Source organism: Podarcis liolepis (genome assembly GCF_965112155.1).
Source record: "Podarcis liolepis genome assembly, chromosome: 15".
Lineage (NCBI taxonomy): Eukaryota > Metazoa > Chordata > Lepidosauria > Squamata > Lacertidae > Podarcis > Podarcis liolepis.
Genome location: NC_139566.1, coordinates 693380 through 713422, shown reverse-complemented (window position 1 = coordinate 713422; position 20043 = coordinate 693380). Strand labels below are relative to the sequence as shown.

Here is a 20043-nt window from a genome sequence, read left to right as displayed (position 1 = left end):
TAAAACATCAATCATTAAAAACTTCCCTAAACACTAAAACTCCCCTTCCCTAAAAACTTTGTTTCTCTTTCATTTCTGCTGTGATCGAATCCTGCTTGCAGGGCTCCCTTTGGGGCCTTTTCTCAGCCACGCTGAGCACAGGATCCTGGGCTGGATGGGCTCCTTTGGCCTGACCCAGAAGCCAGACTCTCTTTATATTCCTATTTTCTGGGGCATGCCTGGTTCCTGGGTTGCTCAGGTAAACCTGAGATTCTGATGCTACGTGTCAGAATCAAGTTTGAAACCTACCTAAATCCTGTGGGGAATATCAGCCAGGAAGGAAGAATGTTCAGACCACCCAAACAATCGTTCTTGTATTTTAAATGTGAGGTGATCTTTCTCTCCCACCATTTAATTTTTTATTCCTTCCCCTCCTTGGTTTCTCTTTCACTTCTTTCTTCATTAAATTTGCGCTCGCACACGCACACACACACGTATTTTTCACTCCATAAGACACACTTTTTTCCTCCTAAAAAGTAAGGGGAAATGTCTATGCGTCTTATGGAGCGAATGCGTGGTCCCTGGAGTCAAATTGCCCAGGGGCAAAAAGCAGATCATGCTTTTTTTTTTTGAAAGAAGGAAGAGGGTGTTGAAACAAAGCCGCTGATTGTTTGCTGATTGGGAGGGAGATAAGGAAGGCTAGAGATAAAGGAGGCTGCCTGGGAGGGGGGAGGTAAAGACAGCAAACTTGCAAAGGGGGGAAACAGGAAGACTAAAGCAATGAGGAGAGAAATTAGAAGAAAAGGCGGAGCAAAAAACTGCTCCAGCTAAGGAAAAGACACTAAGGCAAACAAGAGGGAAGGGAGTGTTGAAAGGAAGCAGCTGATCGATGGGAAAGGGAGAGAGATAAGGGAGGCTAGCGATAAAGGAGGCTACCTGGGAGGGGGGAGGTAAAAGCCCATGGATCCTCAGGATTTTTACATTGGGTCACCCGAAATTCACCATCAGATCACATAGCATGTCCATGGCTACAGCCTGCACCAAAAAAACACGCACCCACTGTTTCATGGGGCTGCAGTGGTGCAAAAATGTGGTTACAAAGCACGGATCCACATGAATTCTCAGGATTTTTGCATTGGGCTGCCCCAAACTCACCGTCAAATCACATGTCTATGGCCACAGCATGAACCACAAAAATCATACACCCACTGTTTCATTCAGAATATTTTTTTTTTCTTGCTTACCTCCTCTAAAAATTAGGTGTGTCTTATGGTGAGGTGCGTCTTGTGGAGCGAAAAATACGGTGTGTGTATACATATATATGTAAATTTCTTCATCAAATTTGCATACGTGTGTGTGCGTGTGTGCGCGTGTACACACATACACGCACACACCCTCTGACATGTTGCCACTCTGCTATTGGGTCAATTTTGACACGAACTAGCAAACGAATAGATGAATGAATGAATGAATAAGCTGGGCAGGGTCTGGGTTCAATTCAGCGTGTCATGGGGAATGCCCAGGGACGGCGGAGGCAACTATTCCTGCAGCCTGGCAGCAAAGATTATGATGCCCAGGTCTGACCTTCCTGGGGGGGGGGTGAGGTGGGTCCGTTCTCTGCTTTTCCTTGCCCCCTCCTCCCCCCACCCCCTTGCCCTTTCACCTTCCACGCAGTTGGTGGAGAAGAAGCAGATGTTCCGGGTCTCCAGCGGGTTCTCGTGGGTGAACTCCGGAGAACGGGTCTGTGGTTCCGACTCGCCCGTCAGGGAGGAGTTATCCACCTGCCCGAGACAACAGAAAAAGCTGCATGATGTGGGGTTTTGTGTATTTTCCCTAACATACTGTATTTTCTGGTGTATAAGTCTACTTTTTAACCCAGGAAAATCTTCCCAAAAGTCAGGGGTTGTTTTATACGCCGGCTACAGCAGCAGCTCCTGCAGCAACTCCCCACCAAAGGATAAAATGACAGCAAATTAAAACAGAGGACACAGATGAAGCAGAAATATGCTTGAAAATTGGCCCCAGAAACCCCTGGCCACTGGGAAGTGGAGCAAATTTCCGAGCCGGACTGGAGACTGGTTTTTTTTTATTTTTATTTGGTGTGCGTTGGAAGAGGGGTAGTCTTATACGGCGAGTATATCCCAAACTCTATATTTTAACTGGGAAAGTTGGGGGGGGGGTCGTCTTATATGCCCAGTAGTCTTATACGCTGGAAAATACGGTATTTATCGACTGGATTTATATCCTGCTCCTCCTTCCATGAGAGGCAACATATGCATTTATTTTCTTTTTATATAGAATAATAATTATTATTAGTTTTCAATTACAATGATTCACTAATAGCCTCATTATAACAATGCCAAATTATAATACAATTACGATTGCCAATCATTCTGATGCCAAATTATATCATTTGCGTGGCCCCATGCATGCTAGAATCGATGGTTTGATGATTTAATTTATTTCAGCGTTTTGCAGGGAATGGGACTAGATGAGTCTCACTTCAAACTCTACAGTTCTTTGATTCTATATTTTGCACCTCTCTGCTCAGCCTTCCAAGGTGGATTTGATTTAAATCAAATCAATTTAAATCACGATTTAAATCACTAGTCAGTAAGACTTGATTTAATTTCTTTTCTTTTTTACAGAAAGACTCATTCTTGTTGGTATAATCTTAATATTTACAACCAGGTGAAGGTTTCATTTTTGGAATAATAAATTGTCAGAGTAGTTTTTACAGTTATAACAAAAATTACTGATTTGGTTATACTATTAGAAATACATAGACAGAAAATTGTGAAATTATTGTGAGGTTTAAGAAGTTAACTGCATATATTTAGACAACTTTTCTGCTGTACTTTATCGGAAGGAGAAAACCAATCATTTCCTTAATAACAAGTTAGACCATTTATTTAACTAAAGCAATAATAACATTATAATAACATTATAGCATATGTATCCATGTTTGTTAACTGATGTGGTTAAACATTATATATACAGTCATACCTCAGGTTACAGATGCTTCAGGTTCCATGTTTTCAGGTTGCGCACCATGCCGAACCCAGAAGTACCGGAATGGTACTTCTGGGTTTCGGTGGTTGTGCATGCACCAAACCACAACCCGTGCGAGCGCAGTTCACAACCTGAACGTCCACTGTATATATATAAGGTAAAGGTAAAGGTACCCCTGCCCGTATGGGCCAGTCTTGCCAGACTCTAGGGTTGTGCGCTCATCTCACTCTAGAGGCCGGGAGCCAGCGCTGTCTGGAGACACTTCCGGGTCACGTGGCCAGCGCGACAAGCTGCATCTGGCGAGCCAGCGCAGCACACGGAAACACCGTTTACCTTCCTGCCAGTAAGCGGTCCCTATTTATCTACTTGCACCCGGGGGTGCTTTCGAACTGCTAGGTTGGCAGGCGCTGGGACCGAGCAGTGGGAGCGCACCCCGTCGCGGGGATTTGAACCGCCGACCTTTCGATCGGCAAGCCCTAGGCGCTGAGGCTTTTACCCACAGCGCCACCCACGTCCTGCCTTGTGTGTATATATATGTGTGTGTGTGTGTGTGTGTGTGTGTAAACCTTAGACTGAGTTTTAGCACACATGAAAAAGTTAAAACAAATCCTTATTTCCTGATGAATTGCCTTTGAACTATAATGCAACTTAAATAGAAAACGATCTTTAGAAAAAATTTCCTGTGAAAGCATTTTATTTAAAAAATCTGATTTAAATTTTAAAAAATCTGATTTTTTTTAATTAAAAAAAATTATTGATTTTTATTCCCCATGGGGTCTTCCCTTGTGCCATTTCCCTCTCGGCCGCCCTCACCTTGCAGCCATGCGAGGAGATGATTCTGAGGTCCGCGGGAACCCGGTCTCCCCCTTTCACCTCCACCAGGTCCCCGACCACCACGTTCTCCGCATTGATCTGGTTCTTCTCCCCTTCCCGGATCACCAGGGCTTGCTGTGGGGACAAGACGGTGTCAATCCTGTGGGTCAGCGGTTCCCAGCCTTTTTGTGGCCACACCCCACCTCAGCATCCCTAAAATCCTGACATGTAATTCTTATTATTCAAAAAGTGAGCTCCCATTCACTGTGAATAACTCATTCTTGAATTGCTTCCCTTTAAAAATCAAATTGCCTCACTGTGGGGGGTGTGCCCCACATCGGGAACCAGGGCTGTAGGTGAATGCCATTCAAGGTGCTGCCTCCATCCTGTACTTGACCCCCAAGTTTGCACATTTAAAAAGCACAAAACATTATTAACAGAGAAATCTGAGGGCTCCCTTGGACAAAAAACAAGGAGACCAGTCAGGAAGACCAGAGCAAAACAGCAGCCAGTCGGCTTGGTCTTGATTGAAGACTGTCAAGACAGGACTCCCACCTGCCACCAGGTGAAACAAGGTGGAAGCCCCGAACAAAAGAGAACCCCAACTTTTATTAGCTGCTAACCCCCCATGTTACACCCCCCAAACTACATCACTAATACATCATGGTTACACCATGAAAGGGGAAGTCTAGTGGCAGTAATCTGAGCATCCTGGACCCTGCCCCATGGTTCCCCTTGCCCTCCACCAAACACCCATCAAGTGGAACAAAAGAGATATTTACATTTCCCTGTTTCCCAGCCCAGTTCATCCCACCCTTTTGTCTTCATCTGGGTTTGTGATTTCTGGACTGGCTACCTGTCTGGCCCTCAGGTATCAGGATGCCAGGGATTTTCACTCAGGCAGAGGGGCTGCGGAGGAGCTGAGCTCACAGGTCTATAGGAATTTCTGGAGTTTTCCCAGTGAGCCAGGACACAGATACATTGATCAGTGAATTCTTACATTTGGTATTGTGCAGCAAAGGCCCTTTGAATGGATAGGAAGAAACTGTGAAGAAATGTTTTGTGGGAACAAGTCACAAAAGCCACAAAAGTGATGGTGCTGATTTTGGCAGTGGGCTGCATGTGCATGAGATCTGCTGGAGGGGCAACCCCCCCCCCAAAAAACCCCTATACACAAATTCCTGCAAAAACGTGAAGCGTGCAATGACTTTCTCCGCCCTCCCAGGTGGCAAAACCAGGACACTTTAGAATAAAGAAGCTGAATTATTATTTTTATTATTATTTATTAAATTCGCAGGCTGCCCTTCACCTGAAGATCACAGGGCAGCTCACAATACAAAAATACGAAACGAGAACACAAAGCACAAAATAAAATGAAAACAACGGTTAGCTCAGTCAGTGGGGCATGGGACTCTTCAGGGTTGAGAGTTCAAGCCCCACATTGGGTGAAAGATTCCCACATTGAATTGCAGGGGGTTGGACCAGATGACCCTCGTAGTTCCTTCCAATTATACATTTCTATGATTCTATGATCATTACAAACCAATAATTCCTGGAAAGAAGTGAAGGTGGCACAAAAGAGGCAGCCTTGACCAGAGGGATTTACTTGCCCTGAAATCAATCAATCAATCAATCAATCAATCAATCAATCAATCTTTATTATAGTCAAGAGACCCAACAAATCATCACAAAGCAATGCACAATTCCGACAGCCTACCTCCAGGTTAAACAAGCATTTTGTTCAGACTTAAAGATAGGGATCATTGGTTCTTGCAACCACCGATAAAAACTTCACCACTGCTAGTGTTCTAGCGTTTGTCTGGTCTTTCAATAGGAAATCATATTCTCTCTCTCTCTCTCTCTCTGTGTGTGTGCAAACTGCTTCAATATTTTAATTAAAAAACAAACACATTTTTAAAAGTAAATACGTAAAACTTGTCTCAGCCACAAGAGGGCAGTGGAGAATGCCCGTTGTACGTTAGCAGCCATTGATCTGGTCCTATTCTAGTCTCCAACCAATTTTTAAAGCCATCCTTGTGCTGAAAATATCAAAATACAATATCTAGACATGAAAAAAGGGAGGCATGAAAAGAAATTTGGCAGCTGGAGGGCCAAGGAAGGGATGGATGTGATATTTGCTATCAAGCTGCTTAAGTGTGTGAATTGAGAAGGGGATCATCTGCAGTCCTGGTCCCACGTTGTGGGGGGAGGAGAATTCTTTTTTAAGAACATTTCAGGAGGGTGGACTAGATGATCCTTGGGGGTCCCATCCAGCTCCACCGTTCTATGAAAATAAACGCATGGGACACGTGGCGGGGCCTTCTTACCTGGGGCACCATGTTCTTGAAAGAGTCCATGATTTTGGAGCTCTTGGCCTCCTGGTAGTAGGAGAAGCAGCCGGTGACGATGACGACGGCCGCCAGCACCACCCCCAAGTAAAGCTGGGAAGGAAGGAAGGAAGAAAACATCAGTGGAAATCTCAAATCTCAAAATGACAGACAGACTAGATGATCCTTGGGGTCCCTTTCAAGTTTACTATTCCATGATTCTCTCTCTCACGGATGGGAGGTGACTGAGGTGATATATATATATATATATATATATATATATATATATAGTCAAGAGATATATAAATTTCGTGAAATGAATAAAATAAATGAATTCCTCAGGGAATAAGCCCCTTTCATCTGTGTTTTCCCATCTTCCACAGAGTGGACCCCAAAATGGCTTCTGAGGGGAGTCTCTCTTAAGCCGCTGAGGGAATTTCTTGTCAGAAGGAAGGGAAGAAGGAAGCCTTTCCCTTCCTTTATTCCTTTTTAAAAGGGGATTTTTCTCAAAGGAAATAAGCTGGCGATAAGAGCTCCCCACGCACAAATGTGTGGCTCTGAAAATGCTTTTAGCTTTTTGGATAAACCTGCTTTCATTTGCATAAGCCTTGAGTCCCAGCCTGGGAAAAGGGTGTGTAATAATAATAATAATAATAATAATAATAATAATAATAATAATTCCTGAGGGAAAGTTAGAAACCAGCTGCAGCCGGTGGGTGTAGAAAATACGAAGCTAGCTGGGCCAACGGCCGGACTCAGCCCAAGGTGGACGGCGAGGATCCTCTTCTGCTTGTTCATCTATTAATTTAAGGTTTACCTGGCCCCCTTGCAGCCATGTTTCTGGGGCAACTTGCCTAACAATAAAATATGACTTTGAAAATACAAAATGGAAGACTTTTCAGGGCCTGCAGGTATCTCTGTGCTATCAAAATGTCTGGAACCGGTTTCCAAAGGCATGGAAGACCAATAACGTTTTTATCCTGTGTGTGGTGGGACTTTACAATTTATACAAATGGAATGAATTTCCAGGACTCTCTGGTGCTCCCAGCGCAGGACATAGTGACCTCTTAGCATTTCTACCAAGAGGTATCTCCTCAGATTATGCCACCAAATTAAAGGAACGTGAATGTCCCTCCTGTTGCCATTCCTGTTATTTCCTCCGTTTTGCTATTCTTCTTCATGCTTATATCTCATTGATGGCACAGTATTTTCTCTGTGTTGCCTTAATTTGTGCAAGCCGCCTTGAGCCTGGGAGACAGGTGGGATGATGATGATGATAAATAACATTCTTTCGTTTTTCCACGAGAAAGGGGCAGCGTTGCCCCCCCCCCCCTTGGGGAAGGGAACCATGTGGCAAAGTGGCACTCTGCACATGGACGGCTTCCCTTTCTTCTCTGTAAGGGGGAAAAGGCGGGCACACCCACCGCTCAGCCAGCCCCCCAACTCCCATTTCATAGCAAGGCCCATTGATGTTCATATCATCAATAAATCGCAATTGGGTTTGCTGGCGAGTTCAGGGTTCATTCCCCATGTTCTGGCCGGGTCTGGGACCCTTCTCACATTACTGGGAGACCCACCTTAATTTTTAAAGGCTATTTTGGAGTCTGTTTTCTGGGCAGGATGGGGAGAGAGAGTGAGAGAGATGTGGGAGAAACCCAAGACTCCCAGTAGAAATGGGTGAATAGGTCCCACTCAGGGTTGGGGCATTATTTAGTCCCATTTAAGAAGTGTGGGGAAGGAGTACGACAAGGCTGTATATTGTCTCGCTGCTTATTTAACTTATATGCAGAATTCATCATGCGAAAGGCAGGGCTGGATGAATCCCAAAACGGAATTAAGATTGCCAGAAGAAATATCAACAACCTCAGATATGCAGATGACACAACCTTGATGGCAGAAAGTGAGGAGGAATTAAAGAACCTTTGAATGAGGGTGAAAGAGGAGAGCGCAAAATATGGTCTGAAGCTCAACATCAAAAAAACGAAGATCATGGCCACTGGTCCCACCACCTCCTGGCAAATAGAAGGGGAAGAAATGGAGGCAGTGAGAGATTTTACTTTCTTGGGCTCCATGGTCACTGCAGTTGGTGACAGCAGTCATGAAATTAAAAGACACCTGCTTCTTGGGAGGAAAGCAATGACAAACCTAGACAGCATCTTAAAAAGCAGAGACATCACCTTGCCAACAAAGGTCCGTATAGTAAAAGCCATGGTTTTCCCAGTAGTGATGTATGGAAGTGAGAGCTGGACCATAAAGAAGGCTGATCGCCAAAGAATTGATGCTTTTGAATTATGGTGCTGGAGGAGACTCTTGAGAGTCCCATGGACTGCAAGAAGATCCAACCTCTCCATTCTGAAGGAAATCAGCCCTGAGTGCTCACTGGAAGGACAGATCGTGAAGCTGAGGCTCCAAGACTTTGGCCACCTCATGAGAAGAGAAGACTCCCTGGAAAAGACCCTGATGTTGGGAAAGATGGAGGGCACAAGAAGAAGGGGACGACAGAGGACAAGATGGTGGGACGGTGTTCTCAAAGCTGCCAGCATGAGTTTGACCAAACTGCAGGAGGCAGTGGAAGACAGGAGGGCCTGGCGTGCTCTGATCCAGGGGGTCACCAAGAGTCGGACATGACTAAATGACTAAACAACAACTACAAGAAGTGAGGGGCCCAGCAGCACGGTTGTTCTTGCCCAGCGTGAAATTCTCTGCCTTCTGTTTTGGAGGCTCCTGCCTGGGCCCCCCTTCTGTTCAGGAAGTCTTACAGTGTAACCCTACACAGGGCCAGGCATGCAGGGCTGCAAATACCGCCCTGGGGACAGGATGAACCCTCCCCGCTGCTCCATGGCAGGTGGGCTGGGGCTTCTAGAATGACCCAGGGAGTGACCAGCCGTCCTGGGATAACCCCACCCCAAGGTGCTGGACGGAGACCAAGACCTTTTGGGCGCATGGCGCTGCTTGCATCAAAACCCCTTGCCCCTCGCTCTTCTGCCTGGCTGAGAAGGCAGGAGGGACATTCTCAAGCGAATGCAGCCTTTGTCTGTTTCTGAGGCCTGCTGTCCACACAGAGCAAAATACCAAAGCTTGGTGACTGAGCTGCTGCTCTGTGCATGGAGGGTCGGGAATCTGAGAGTTGGAAGGGGCCCAAAGCTATCCTTTCTCCTGTCTCCTCTTTTCCAGGCTAAACATGCCCAGCTCCTTCAACCGTTCCTCATAAGGCTTATTTTCCAGCCTTGTTCTCCCTTCCTCACACCTTCCAGCTTGTCAACATCCTTCTTAAATTGTGCTGCCCAGAACTGGACACAGTATTCCAGGTGTTTGTCTGACCAAGGCAGAATAGAGTGGCACTATTACTTCTCTTGGGACACGGGTGGCGCTGTGGGTTAAACCACAGAGCCTTGGACTTGCCAATTGGAAGGTCAGCGGTTCGAATCCCTGCAACAGGGTGAGCTCCCGCTGCTCGGTCCCTGTTCCTGCCAATCTAGCAGTTCAAAAGCACGTCAAAGTGCAAGTAGATAAATAGGTACTGCTCTGGCGGGAAGGTAAACGGCGTTTCCGTGCGCTGCTCTGGTTCGCCAGAAGCGGCTTAGTCCTGCTGGCCACATGACCCAGAAGCTGTATGCCGGCTCCCTTGGCCAGTAAAGCGAGATGAGCGCCGCAACCCCAGAGTTGGTCATGACTGGACCTAACGGTCAGGGGTCCCTTTACCTTTACCTATTACTTCCCTTGATAATGATAATAATAATAATAATAATAATAATAATAATAATAATAATAATAAATTTATATCCCACCCTCCCCAGCCTAAGCCAGGCTCAGAGCAGCTGACAACAATAAAAGTAACACAATCTGGACACTAGACTTCTGTGGATGCAGCCTAGAATAGTGTTAGCTTTTTCTCCTGCTGCATCACCCTGTGGACTCATGTTAAGCTTGTGGGTCCCATCCCAGACATCTCTGAGGCTAAGCTGCATGATCATAAAATTGTAGAATTGGAGGGGAGCTCAGAGGTCATCCAGCCCAACCCCAAATATGCAGGAATCACAACTAAAGAATCCCTGACAGATGGCCCTCTGAGCTCTGCTTAAAAACCAGAGGTGGAGACCCTCAAAGTCAGGGGTGGACTCCAGTCCCAGCCCACACGGCCAGGGGGTCAGGTATGGGGATGGGAGCTGGAGTCGAGCGACACCTGGGAGGCCACAGGTTAGTTGCCTCCTAAGCCCCACCCAATGCTTTTCTTGCAAGTTCAGGCAGCTTGTTGGACAGCCAACTCCTGATACTGTCCTCCCCCTCCCTGGGCGACGGCCCCGTTGACTCGTGGGGTTGTTGGAGTCCAGGCGCTTCCGGAGGGCACCCCACTGGCTACCCCAGCCCTATGGGGGTCTGACCCGTGAGGGGGGGGCACCTCTGCCCTTATCCTGACCTGCGTGATACATGTGTGATACCGGGCAAAGTTTGAGGTGTTACTAATAGGATGCAAAGCCCTTAACAATTTGGGACCAGTTTGCAATATTGCCTTAGCTCATCTGGGCTCACGCAACTGCTTTGATCTGCACTAGCTCTGCATTCATAAGAAATCACTCTTTTAGTGTGGCAGCACCCAGACTTTGGAACTCCCTGCCTCTTGACACCATCCATGCGCCTTCCCTGTACTGCTTCTGCATTCTTGTTAGGCAAGCCTGCCTAGATATGTAGGGATGCTGACATGTGCTTTAACCTGGTTTTTTTAGCTTATTGTTGATCTTAATGTTTTTTGCATGTTTTAAATAATTGCTTTTAACTATTATTTACTGCTAATTTTACTGTTTTATTTTTTTAAAAAAACTGCTTTGAGTTTTGTTTTGTTCTTAAACCAAGTGGTGTGTAAGATTTGTAAAATAAATTAATAATTATCCCGGTGCTGCTGTGAACATCACCTGCCTGAAACCCCAGAGAGCTGCTGCCAGTCAGTGTAGGCAGAACTAGTCTATATGGACCAATTATCTGATGCAATCTAAGGCAGCTTCCTACATTCCTATTTCAACCTTTTACACAGAACCATGAGGACTAAAATCCTCTTTCCCAAGTAGGGCTGGCAATGTCCCTTCTCTGAAACCCTGGAGAGCTGCTGCCAGCCCGGGTTGGGATCCTATTTAAGGGGTGATATGATAGCCATGTTCAAATATATAAAAGGATGTCACATAGAGGAGGGAGAAAGGTTGTTTTCTGCTGCTCCAGAGAAGCGGACACGGAGCAATGGATCCAAACTACAAGAAAGAAGATTCCACCTAAACATTAGGAAGAACTTCCTGACAGTAAGAGCTGTTCGACAGTGGAATTTGTTGCCAAGGAGTGTGGTGGAGTCTCCTACTTTGGAGGTCTTTAAGCAGAGGCTTGACAACCATATGTCAGGAGTGCTCTGATGGTGTTTCCTGCTTGGCAGGGGGTTGGACTCGATGGTCCTTGTGGTCTCTTCCAACTCTATGATTCTATGATTCTATGATTCTATGATTCTATCCTCTTGGGGCAGGCATCCCCAAACCTGCTGGCACTCCTGCTGTTTTGGGACTACAATTCCCATCATCCCTGGTCCCAAAACAGCTGGAGGGCTGAGTTTGGGGATGCCTGTCTTGGGGCCACAAGACTTACGTTGTCGTTGGCCGGCTCATCCTCCATTGCCGCTTGGATGCTGTAGGCCAGGAAGCAGAGAATGGCCCCGATCCACAGCAGGATGGAAAACCCCCCGAAGAGCTGGCGGCAGAACTTGACCCACTCTGGTGTGGTTGGAGGGGGGGTCAAGGCGTTGGGGCCATCCCTGGCCAGGATCTCTGCTGCCCGCGTGTTGGTCAGGCCCTGGCATGGAAGGAGACAAAGAAAGAAAAAAAGAGAGGGCATATTAACCTGTGTGGTGGAATCAGGGGGAGGCCAAGGGCCACATTCCCTTGTAGGCAACTTCTTGGGGGCCAATGGCTGCAGCTGTTGACTTTCCAACCATGCAAAATCCAGAGGTTTCTCCAAACACACAAAATGTCTCCATTCTACAAGCAAGCGAGAGGCATCGACTGCATAAACACTTAAAGCAAATTGTTCCCCTCACCCCAGAATCCTGGGAATTGTAGTTCTGTGAGAGGGCAAACTACTGTATATTTCCCAGGATTCTTTAGGGCATTCATGTGTTTTACGGAGGATAAGACTTCACAGAGGAGACTAAGGTTACCAGACGTCCCCGTTTCCTGGGGACAGTCCCCAGATTTACAAATCAATCCCCATACAAAATCCTATCATTCCTATTGAAGTTGAAAAGTGTCCCAGTAGGACTACAAGGAGAAATTTACGAAGCATTGCAAAGTAGAGAAAGAAGAGAGATATTAGTTATGAGTTAAACGTCATTGTGGAAGTAAGAATTGTATATTTAGTGAATAGATTGGAAAATTTTCAGATGTGATTGGTGGAAGTAAAAAAAAAAAAGATGGCATAAGATATGAAAGTATGTTTAATTACTGTTGAAAATGATATGGTGAAAAACTAAGAAAAATTTATGTGTATTTAAAAAAAGAAGTTGAACAGTGTCCCCAGATTCATTGAAAAAAATCTGGTAATCTTAGGCTAGTAGCCAAAATGGTGGCCAGCAATGCTTATGAATATTAGTTGCTGGAAATTGCAGAAGAGGAGACTGCAGGATGCTGGACTAGGTGGACCCCCCCCCCTTTGACCTGAACTGGGCTTTTCTTATGTCCTTATGGAGCCTCCAGCTCCAGGGCCAGTCTACCTCGATCCCTAAGTTCTTGGGCATATTGAGCCACCGGACATGGGTGCGAAATCAGCCCCTGTCAGAAGGCCGGCATATAACACCCCCCCATGGGATAAATGAAAGCCAGGGTGCCTTGATACCCACTCAGCCCCCCTCCCCATGCAGAAACACAAGAGTCACAAAAAGAGGGTACAAGGCAAAGAGAAGCAGCAAATGTCCCCAGCGGACTCACCCGGGACAGGTCCACTTGGTACTTCCTGCTGATTTCGTCCAGCGACAGCTTGTGGTCATCCTGGCAAGGAGAGAGAGAAGAAGGACAGGACAGGGGGGGGGCAGTGAAAGGCTGTTGGTCACGGGGGGCAGAAGAGCTGAACGTCCTCAGAAAAGGAACAGGATCCGGGAAACCGAGGAGAGACATTCCTTCTCGCTGTCAGCGCACAAAGCATCTTTCTCCTCCTGGCTGCTCTTGTGAGAAGGAGACGGACACACAGAGAGGTGGGGGGGTCCTTGGGCAGACCACCCTCCATGACCCCCCACCCTCCATCACTTTGCCCCCTCATCACAGCAGGGACAGGGGTGGCTTCTTCCGGCTTGCGGTGGTCAATCTTAGTTCTCTCAGAGTTGTTTGCGGTGCTATTCCTACTCCAAGTAGACCTACTGAAGTTAGCAGGCATAACTAACTTGCTTTCATCTATTTCATATACTGAGTCTATACTGAGCAGGACTTAGCTGGAGGAAAAAACCCCTGATCTTTATTATTATTATTTTTGCAATATTGATTTCAGTTCTGCAGCAGTTTTGAGAGGTTTTTTAAATCCTTAGCATTTTAGTACAAATTTCTCTTTCATGTGCAGTATTTTTGTGTTATGGAATTTTAAGGTGCATATTTTTGCAAGCCATTTCCCTCAAATTTAATGTCTGCTGTTTTCACTAGTGTCAGAGCTGCTTCCAGATCCTAGCTCACAGAGGATCACGCTAGCCAGCGGTCACTTGTAAAAGTCTTTTATTGAGTTACAGTTTCCATTCTCAAGCTGCTGCGCGCAGCTCTACGTCTTAAGGGTTAGACCGGCGAAGCTCTGTCTGAGTCTCCGCCCCCTGTACACCAACTTAATACCCTAGCCTTACTCCACCTTTTCCGCCTGTCTGTTCTTCTCTGGGTCCCTCTGCCCCCCGGGGTCTCTTCCTTCCGGGATTCTTCTGACGCCGACCCCCCGGACCCTCCTGTCTCCTTGCGCCGGGCTTTAGGACCTGGCTCCCTTTCCGGGCTGCCTACTGCGCCACCTTCCTGTGCATTTGAACTTGGCGCGCGCGCCCAACCTTCCACTTTCCGTCTGACCGTTTCTTCACTCCCCGATGGAGGTGTGGCCACTCCTGACTCGTGCCCTCCCTCCTGTTGTGAGCTTCCAGCGCTTGATACCTGGCGCCCTTCCTCTCCCCTGCTCTCTGTTGGTGACGTTGGTCCCGATTTCCAACTGCTCCCCTCTGAGCCCCCTCTGGCCCTTTCTTCCTGGGGTGTCCCCCTAGGCTCCCCCCTTGCCCTGGCCACTGGTGCTCCTTTCTGTGAATCTTCTGATTCACTGGAAAGACTCGGAGATCTCGGGTCGTCGTCATCACTCATCTTTTCTTCTGCCTCCTCCCCCTCGCTCTCTGTTTCCTCCCTTGCCCTTGCCTCTGCTCCTGAACCCCTGACAACTAGTATATATATATTTATTCCCCACCCCCACCCCAGCATGCTTTCCCCCAATATATGAATTTTTGCACACTGGTTCGTTTTGTAGGATTGCAAAATTCGGATAAGTGCGAATTTTGAAAGACAGTTGTGTTTTGGTTCGCATATTGGTTGAGAAGTGCAAATAAGGCCATTCCTCGTTAAAATACAAGTGAAACTTCATTTCTCTCCCGCCTAGTGCTGTGGGCCCTGACAGATCCCTGAGCATGGAGCCTTATCGCGGAGGATAAGGCGACCAACCACAATGGCTATCTTCTCCCTCCACTGTCAGAAAAACACCTGTGGCGAGTGCTGCTTTCGCACCCAGGTCCTGCTTGGAGGCTTCCCATTGGTTGGCCGTTGTGAGAAGAGGAGGCTGGACTAGATGACCCCCCCCCTTTGGCCTGATCCAGCATGTTCTTCTTCTGTTCTTATGGAGCCTCCAGCTCCAGTGGCAGTCTATCTGGACCCCTAGTTCCTTAGGGGTACTTGGCACTGTGGGGAGTCTGGACTAGAGGGGCCACTGACCAGCCTTTATGCCAAGCCTTGACCCCAGCGCTCCCCCCAACAGCCACTCCGGCCAGCGCTTGGACTTACCAAATTCACTTCCTTCTTCAACTCATCCAGCTCTTTCTCCTTCTGCTTCTTCTTCCCGCCTCCATTCTCAGCCGTCGCCCCCGGCGGGGCAGACTCTCGTCCAGCCTGAGGGGGCAAAGATGGCATTAGCAGCCCCAGGGGGCAAGAGGGAAAAGGCGCCACCAGGCAGACCCAGAGGGCTCTCAGCCAAGGACGGGCGAATCTGTCGGTTTCGTGACCCTCGATGTACAATAAATAAATAAATGTATGGTGTGTGTGTGAAATCCCACATGAGTTTGCTGCTTCTGTAGCATTGCATTCCCAGGGACAAAAAACCGGTTGCTAAAACCCCAAACTTCTCGTCATTTCCACCAGAACCCATCCAAGCTGCTTGCAAAGCTGGGAGATCTGGGTGGGATACCTGGTGGGTTTACACTCAGAGATTTCCGTCTCCTAGAGGGGTTCCCTTTCCAGGTGGGTGAGGCCTGTCTGTCCATCACTTCCCTCTACAGCACATGCAGAAGCCACCTTCTTGACCACTGGACACCCTCTTGGTCTTGTCCATGCAATGCGCTAGAGCATGGGTAGGCAAACTAAGGCCACAGTCCAGGAATCAGCATGTTTTTACATGAGTAGAACGTGTGCTTTTATTTAAAACGCATCTCTGGGCATAGGAATTCGTTCATTTTCTCTCTCCAAAAGATAGTCCGGCCAGTGGACCAGTGGCCCCCTGCTGAAAAAGTTTGCTGACCCCTGTGCTAGAGCCTGTCGTCTCCTGCAGGGGAAGTCCCTAAATCACAGAAGGTTAGAGACCCATCGGCTGCCCTCACCTGGTTTAGCCGGCCAGTTGAAGCCGTTCCCGGGCTGTGGCTGCTCTTGCATGCTGACAGTTTCTCTGAGCTTCAATTGAGAGCTGTGGGGGGGGGGGCAAAGGTGGACGAACTACCCCAGAAGTAGCATGAAGTGCTTACCCCTCCCCTAACATGCCATATACCCCAAGTTAAGGTACTCCTCTTAGTATACAAGGACCGGTTTCCCTGCAAGATCACCTGATTGGGGAGTGTGTAATCTGTGGCTGTTTCAGAGACCATTACACTATGGCCCTATATATAGGCTTTAAAGGTAAAGGTAAAGGGACCCTTGACCATTAGGTCCAGTCATGGATGACTCTGGGGTTGCGGCGCTCATCTCGCTTTACTGGCTGAGGGAGCTGGCATACAGCTTCCGGGTCATGTGGCCAGCATGACTAAGCCGCTTCTGGCGAACCAGAGCAGCGCACGGAAACGCCGTTTACCTTCCCGCCGGAGTGGTACCTATTGATCTACTTGCACTTTGACGTGCTTTTGAACTGCTAGGTTGGCAGGAGCAGGGACCGAGCAACGGGAGCTCACCCCGTCACGGGGATTCGAATCGCCGACCTTCTGATTGGCAAGTCCTAGGCTCTGTGGTTTAACCCACAGCACCACCCACGTCCCTTTTATATACAGGCTTGACCTGGGAGGAAGCGCCATGACTGGACATAGTAGGGCTTACTTCTGAGTAGACATGCATAAGCTTGTGCCATTATTACCCCCTCCATGACTGCTTCAATGGGCAGAACTGGCACTGCTCCCGGGGCCACAGCATCCCCGTTCTGAATTTGTAAGAACTCAATTGCTTAGTGTGGCAGCAGCTAAACTTTGAAACTCCCCGCCTCTTGACATCAAGCAGGCGCCTTCGTCATACTCTTTTCGGCTCAAAACACTCTTGTTTAGACAAGCCTTGTTTGAGAGCTGATGCAAGTTTCAATCTGATTTTAGTCTATTTTAATAATAATAATAATTTATTATTTGTACCCCGCCCATCTGGCTGGGTTTCCCCAGCCACACTGAGAGGCTTCCAACAAAAGATTAAAAATACATTAAAACATCATTCATTAAAAACTTCCCTGAAGCCTTCAGATGTCTTCTAAATGTCATGTAGTTGTTTATCCCCTTGACATCTGCTGGGAGGGCGTTCCACAGGGCAGGTGCCACCACCAAGAAGACCCTCTGCCTGGTTCCCTGTAACCTCACTTCTCGCAGCCAGAAGGCTCTCGGATCTGAACCTCAGTGGGGGTCGAGATTCTCCTTCAGATATACTGGACCGAGGCTGTTTAGGGCTTTAAAGGTCAGCACCAACACTTTGAATTGTGCTCAGAAACGTACTAGGAGCCAATGAAAGTCTTTCAGGACTGGTGTTATGTGGTCCGGCAGCCACTCCCAGTCACCAGTCTAGCTGCCACATTCTGGATTAGTTGTAGTTTCCGGGTCACCTTCCAAGGTAGCCCCACATAGAGCACATTGCAGGGGTCCAAGCGGGAGATTACTAGAGCATGCACCACTCTGGCAAGACAAACATTGTTTTAATGTTTTGAAGTCTTGAATTATCACCTTGTTGATAACGTGATTGTTTTCTTTTCTTCTTTTGTTAGCCTTTTGGGGACATTTTTAAACAAGCAAGTGGTGGATAGATTTTATGAAATAAATAAAAGCATCGTGAACAAATCTGGGACATTTACAGTGGCTGCTGAGATATAGAGGCCCTGAATGAAGACTCATTTGTGATCCCGGCATTTCAGGGAGTTAGAAGAGACGACCGCGGGGTCCCTTCCAACTCCATGAGTCTCATTTTCAGCAGAACAGCAGGCAACGGCCTTCCTTCTAGAGCCCCGAGTGTGCACTGAGCAGTGGCCTCACGGCAAAGCAGCCGTTGCCAAACATCCCAGGCAGGACTCTGCCTTGAATGGCCTGACGCAAAAGCTTTGATGTCTTCCTCCTCCTCCATCACCACCATCACTGAGCTACTGATCCTATTTAGCCAGTTCTGGACAGAGTGCCAGGGGAAGCTATTATTGTCACGGCATTTCCGGACTGAGGGGACGCAGGAAGTACAGGAGCCAAATGTTTCTCTCCCCACCTCAGCAAAACTCTTGAGATTTGGACGTACCAGGAAGGTGGCCAACACAGCTGGTTGTCCACTTGTATAGAATAAGTTCGTGGGAGGTGGAAGCAGAGCTCTCGATTTCTCCCAGAAAGGAGACCAGGCATCGCTCATTTCGCCAAGCCCAAAGGATCTGTGCTTCCAGCATCAGTAAAAATAGGAACAGACAAATCTGCAGGTTTGGGTTTCTCAGTTTCTCACTTTTCTGTCTTCAGATGTCTACATTTCTGCATCAAAATGCAATTCTCCCCCACCCTTACCTTTTTTAAGAGTCCTCATGAAAATTCATCAACGTTTAAGGCAAATTTCTCCTAGATTGCACATGCCTGTTTGCAATTTTGCCTAACATAAGCATTTTTGGAAAGCAATTTTCCAGAATAGCTTTTCATATGTTATTTTCAATAATGATGCATTTTGGGGCACTCTTTAGCCAAATACATGCATTTTTTCCTGCCTTTGGGCTGGAGGAGCACCCTGCAAAATATTGTCATATCCCGTGAGACGCGTGGCTGAGTGGAGATTCGAATTCTGGTCTCACCCCGGTCCAAGTCCTCCTATAATCCTCACAACAACAGCCCTGTGAGGGAGGCTAGGCTGAGAGGCCGTGACCGGCCAAAGGCCACCCAGGGAGCTCCATGACCAAGTGGTAATTTGAACCCAGGTCCTTGCAGTTTGACGCTCTAACCGTTATGCCGCCCTGACTCTCGGACCTCTCTTCCTGCCCTGCGCCACCACCACTCACTGCTGGGGCCTGACCGGGAAAGGGGACGGGATGCCAGCCACACCATTCCACAACACTGAAAGAGGAGAGCAACGTCATTAGCACTCGGGGCATGTCTTGGCGCAGCCAGGGACCCCGGAGAGCGAGAGAAAAGGCCGGGAGAGAGCGAGACCACTCCTGTTCCAAGTCTTGCCTATTCAGGCCTCCGGGGCTTTTCAAGGAGGCAGAAAGACCCCTCTGTTCCGCCTGCTTGGCCATTCAGTGCCCACAGAGACATCTTCTCTCTCCTCCGCCGGGCTCTGGGCTTGGCACGCCTCTCCTCTGGGCCCCCGGAGACAGGGAGAAAGGGTGTTTTCCCCATCCTGGCCCAAAAGGAGGGAGAGAAAGAATTGGGCCAGGCAGGAACTCCCTGAGCGAAGTCCTTCCCTCGGCTGAGGTGAGGAGGGACAACTGTGCGGCGGATCAAATGGCACAAAACAATGCAGGGAATGATGGAGCGAGGAAGGGCTGTGGCGTTCGGGGATTTCTGCTTCAGGGGAAACAGCCAGGGAGACGTGAGGTGGTAGAAGTTTATAGAACGATGGAGAAAGTGGATAGAGGAATGTTTGCGCCCCTCTCTCCTAACGCTAGAACTCATGGGCATCCCGTGAAGCTGTACATTGGAAAATCCAGGCCAGAGGAAAGCAAGGGCTTCTTCATGCGGGGCAGAGTTGAACTGTGGAACTCCTTGCCACATGAGGCAGCTATGGCCACCAAGCTGGATGGCTTTAAAAGAGGACTGGGGGGATTCACACTTCTGAATATCAATCGCTGGGGACACAGTGCAGAATGAGAGATGGCTTTAAGGGAAAACTGGGCTGGGTCCAACCCCCATTTGGTGCAACCCCCTGCAGTGCAAAGCTGGTATCTAGGTAGCTTTTGGGGGGTTGTGGTGGACGAAGCAAAGTGGTTGTTTCTCCCTGAGAAAAGGCCAGGCATTGCTCATTTCCACACCCCAGGAGGCCTGTACTTCCAGTACCTGCCCTATGATCAGTAAAAACTATAGGAATGGACAAATATCGTCATCATCATCATCATCATCATCAATAAGTTTATTGAAATAGCCAAAGGCCACGGCAGTTTCATAACAGTTTGCCGAACTGCAGGGTGGACAAATATGCTGCTGCTGGTTTCTCATTTTTGCAAGTTCTGTCCTCCACATTTGCACACCGGCTTTTGCTTT

The 20043-nt window shown here is 47.9% G+C and overlaps 2 protein-coding genes across 2 annotated transcripts in view; one reads left to right on the top strand and one right to left on the bottom strand.

The window, feature by feature from the left end:
* Positions 1–20043, top strand: part of LOC310694214 (zinc finger protein with KRAB and SCAN domains 3-like) — a 274745-nt gene that overhangs the window by 99200 nt on the left and 155502 nt on the right. The gene's annotated exons all lie outside the window — the stretch shown is intronic.
* Positions 1–20043, bottom strand: part of LOC310694153 (sodium/potassium-transporting ATPase subunit alpha-2) — a 48848-nt gene that overhangs the window by 24355 nt on the left and 4450 nt on the right. Inside the window, exons 2-7 of the mRNA XM_083476967.1 lie at positions 15161–15265; positions 13088–13147; positions 11754–11957; positions 6132–6245; positions 3805–3939; positions 1643–1760 (exon numbers count right to left, since the gene is read on the bottom strand). Coding sequence (XP_083333093.1) covers positions 1643–1760; positions 3805–3939; positions 6132–6245; positions 11754–11957; positions 13088–13147; positions 15161–15265 — 736 coding nt within the window. The remainder of the gene's footprint in view (positions 1–1642; positions 1761–3804; positions 3940–6131; positions 6246–11753; positions 11958–13087; positions 13148–15160; positions 15266–20043) is intronic.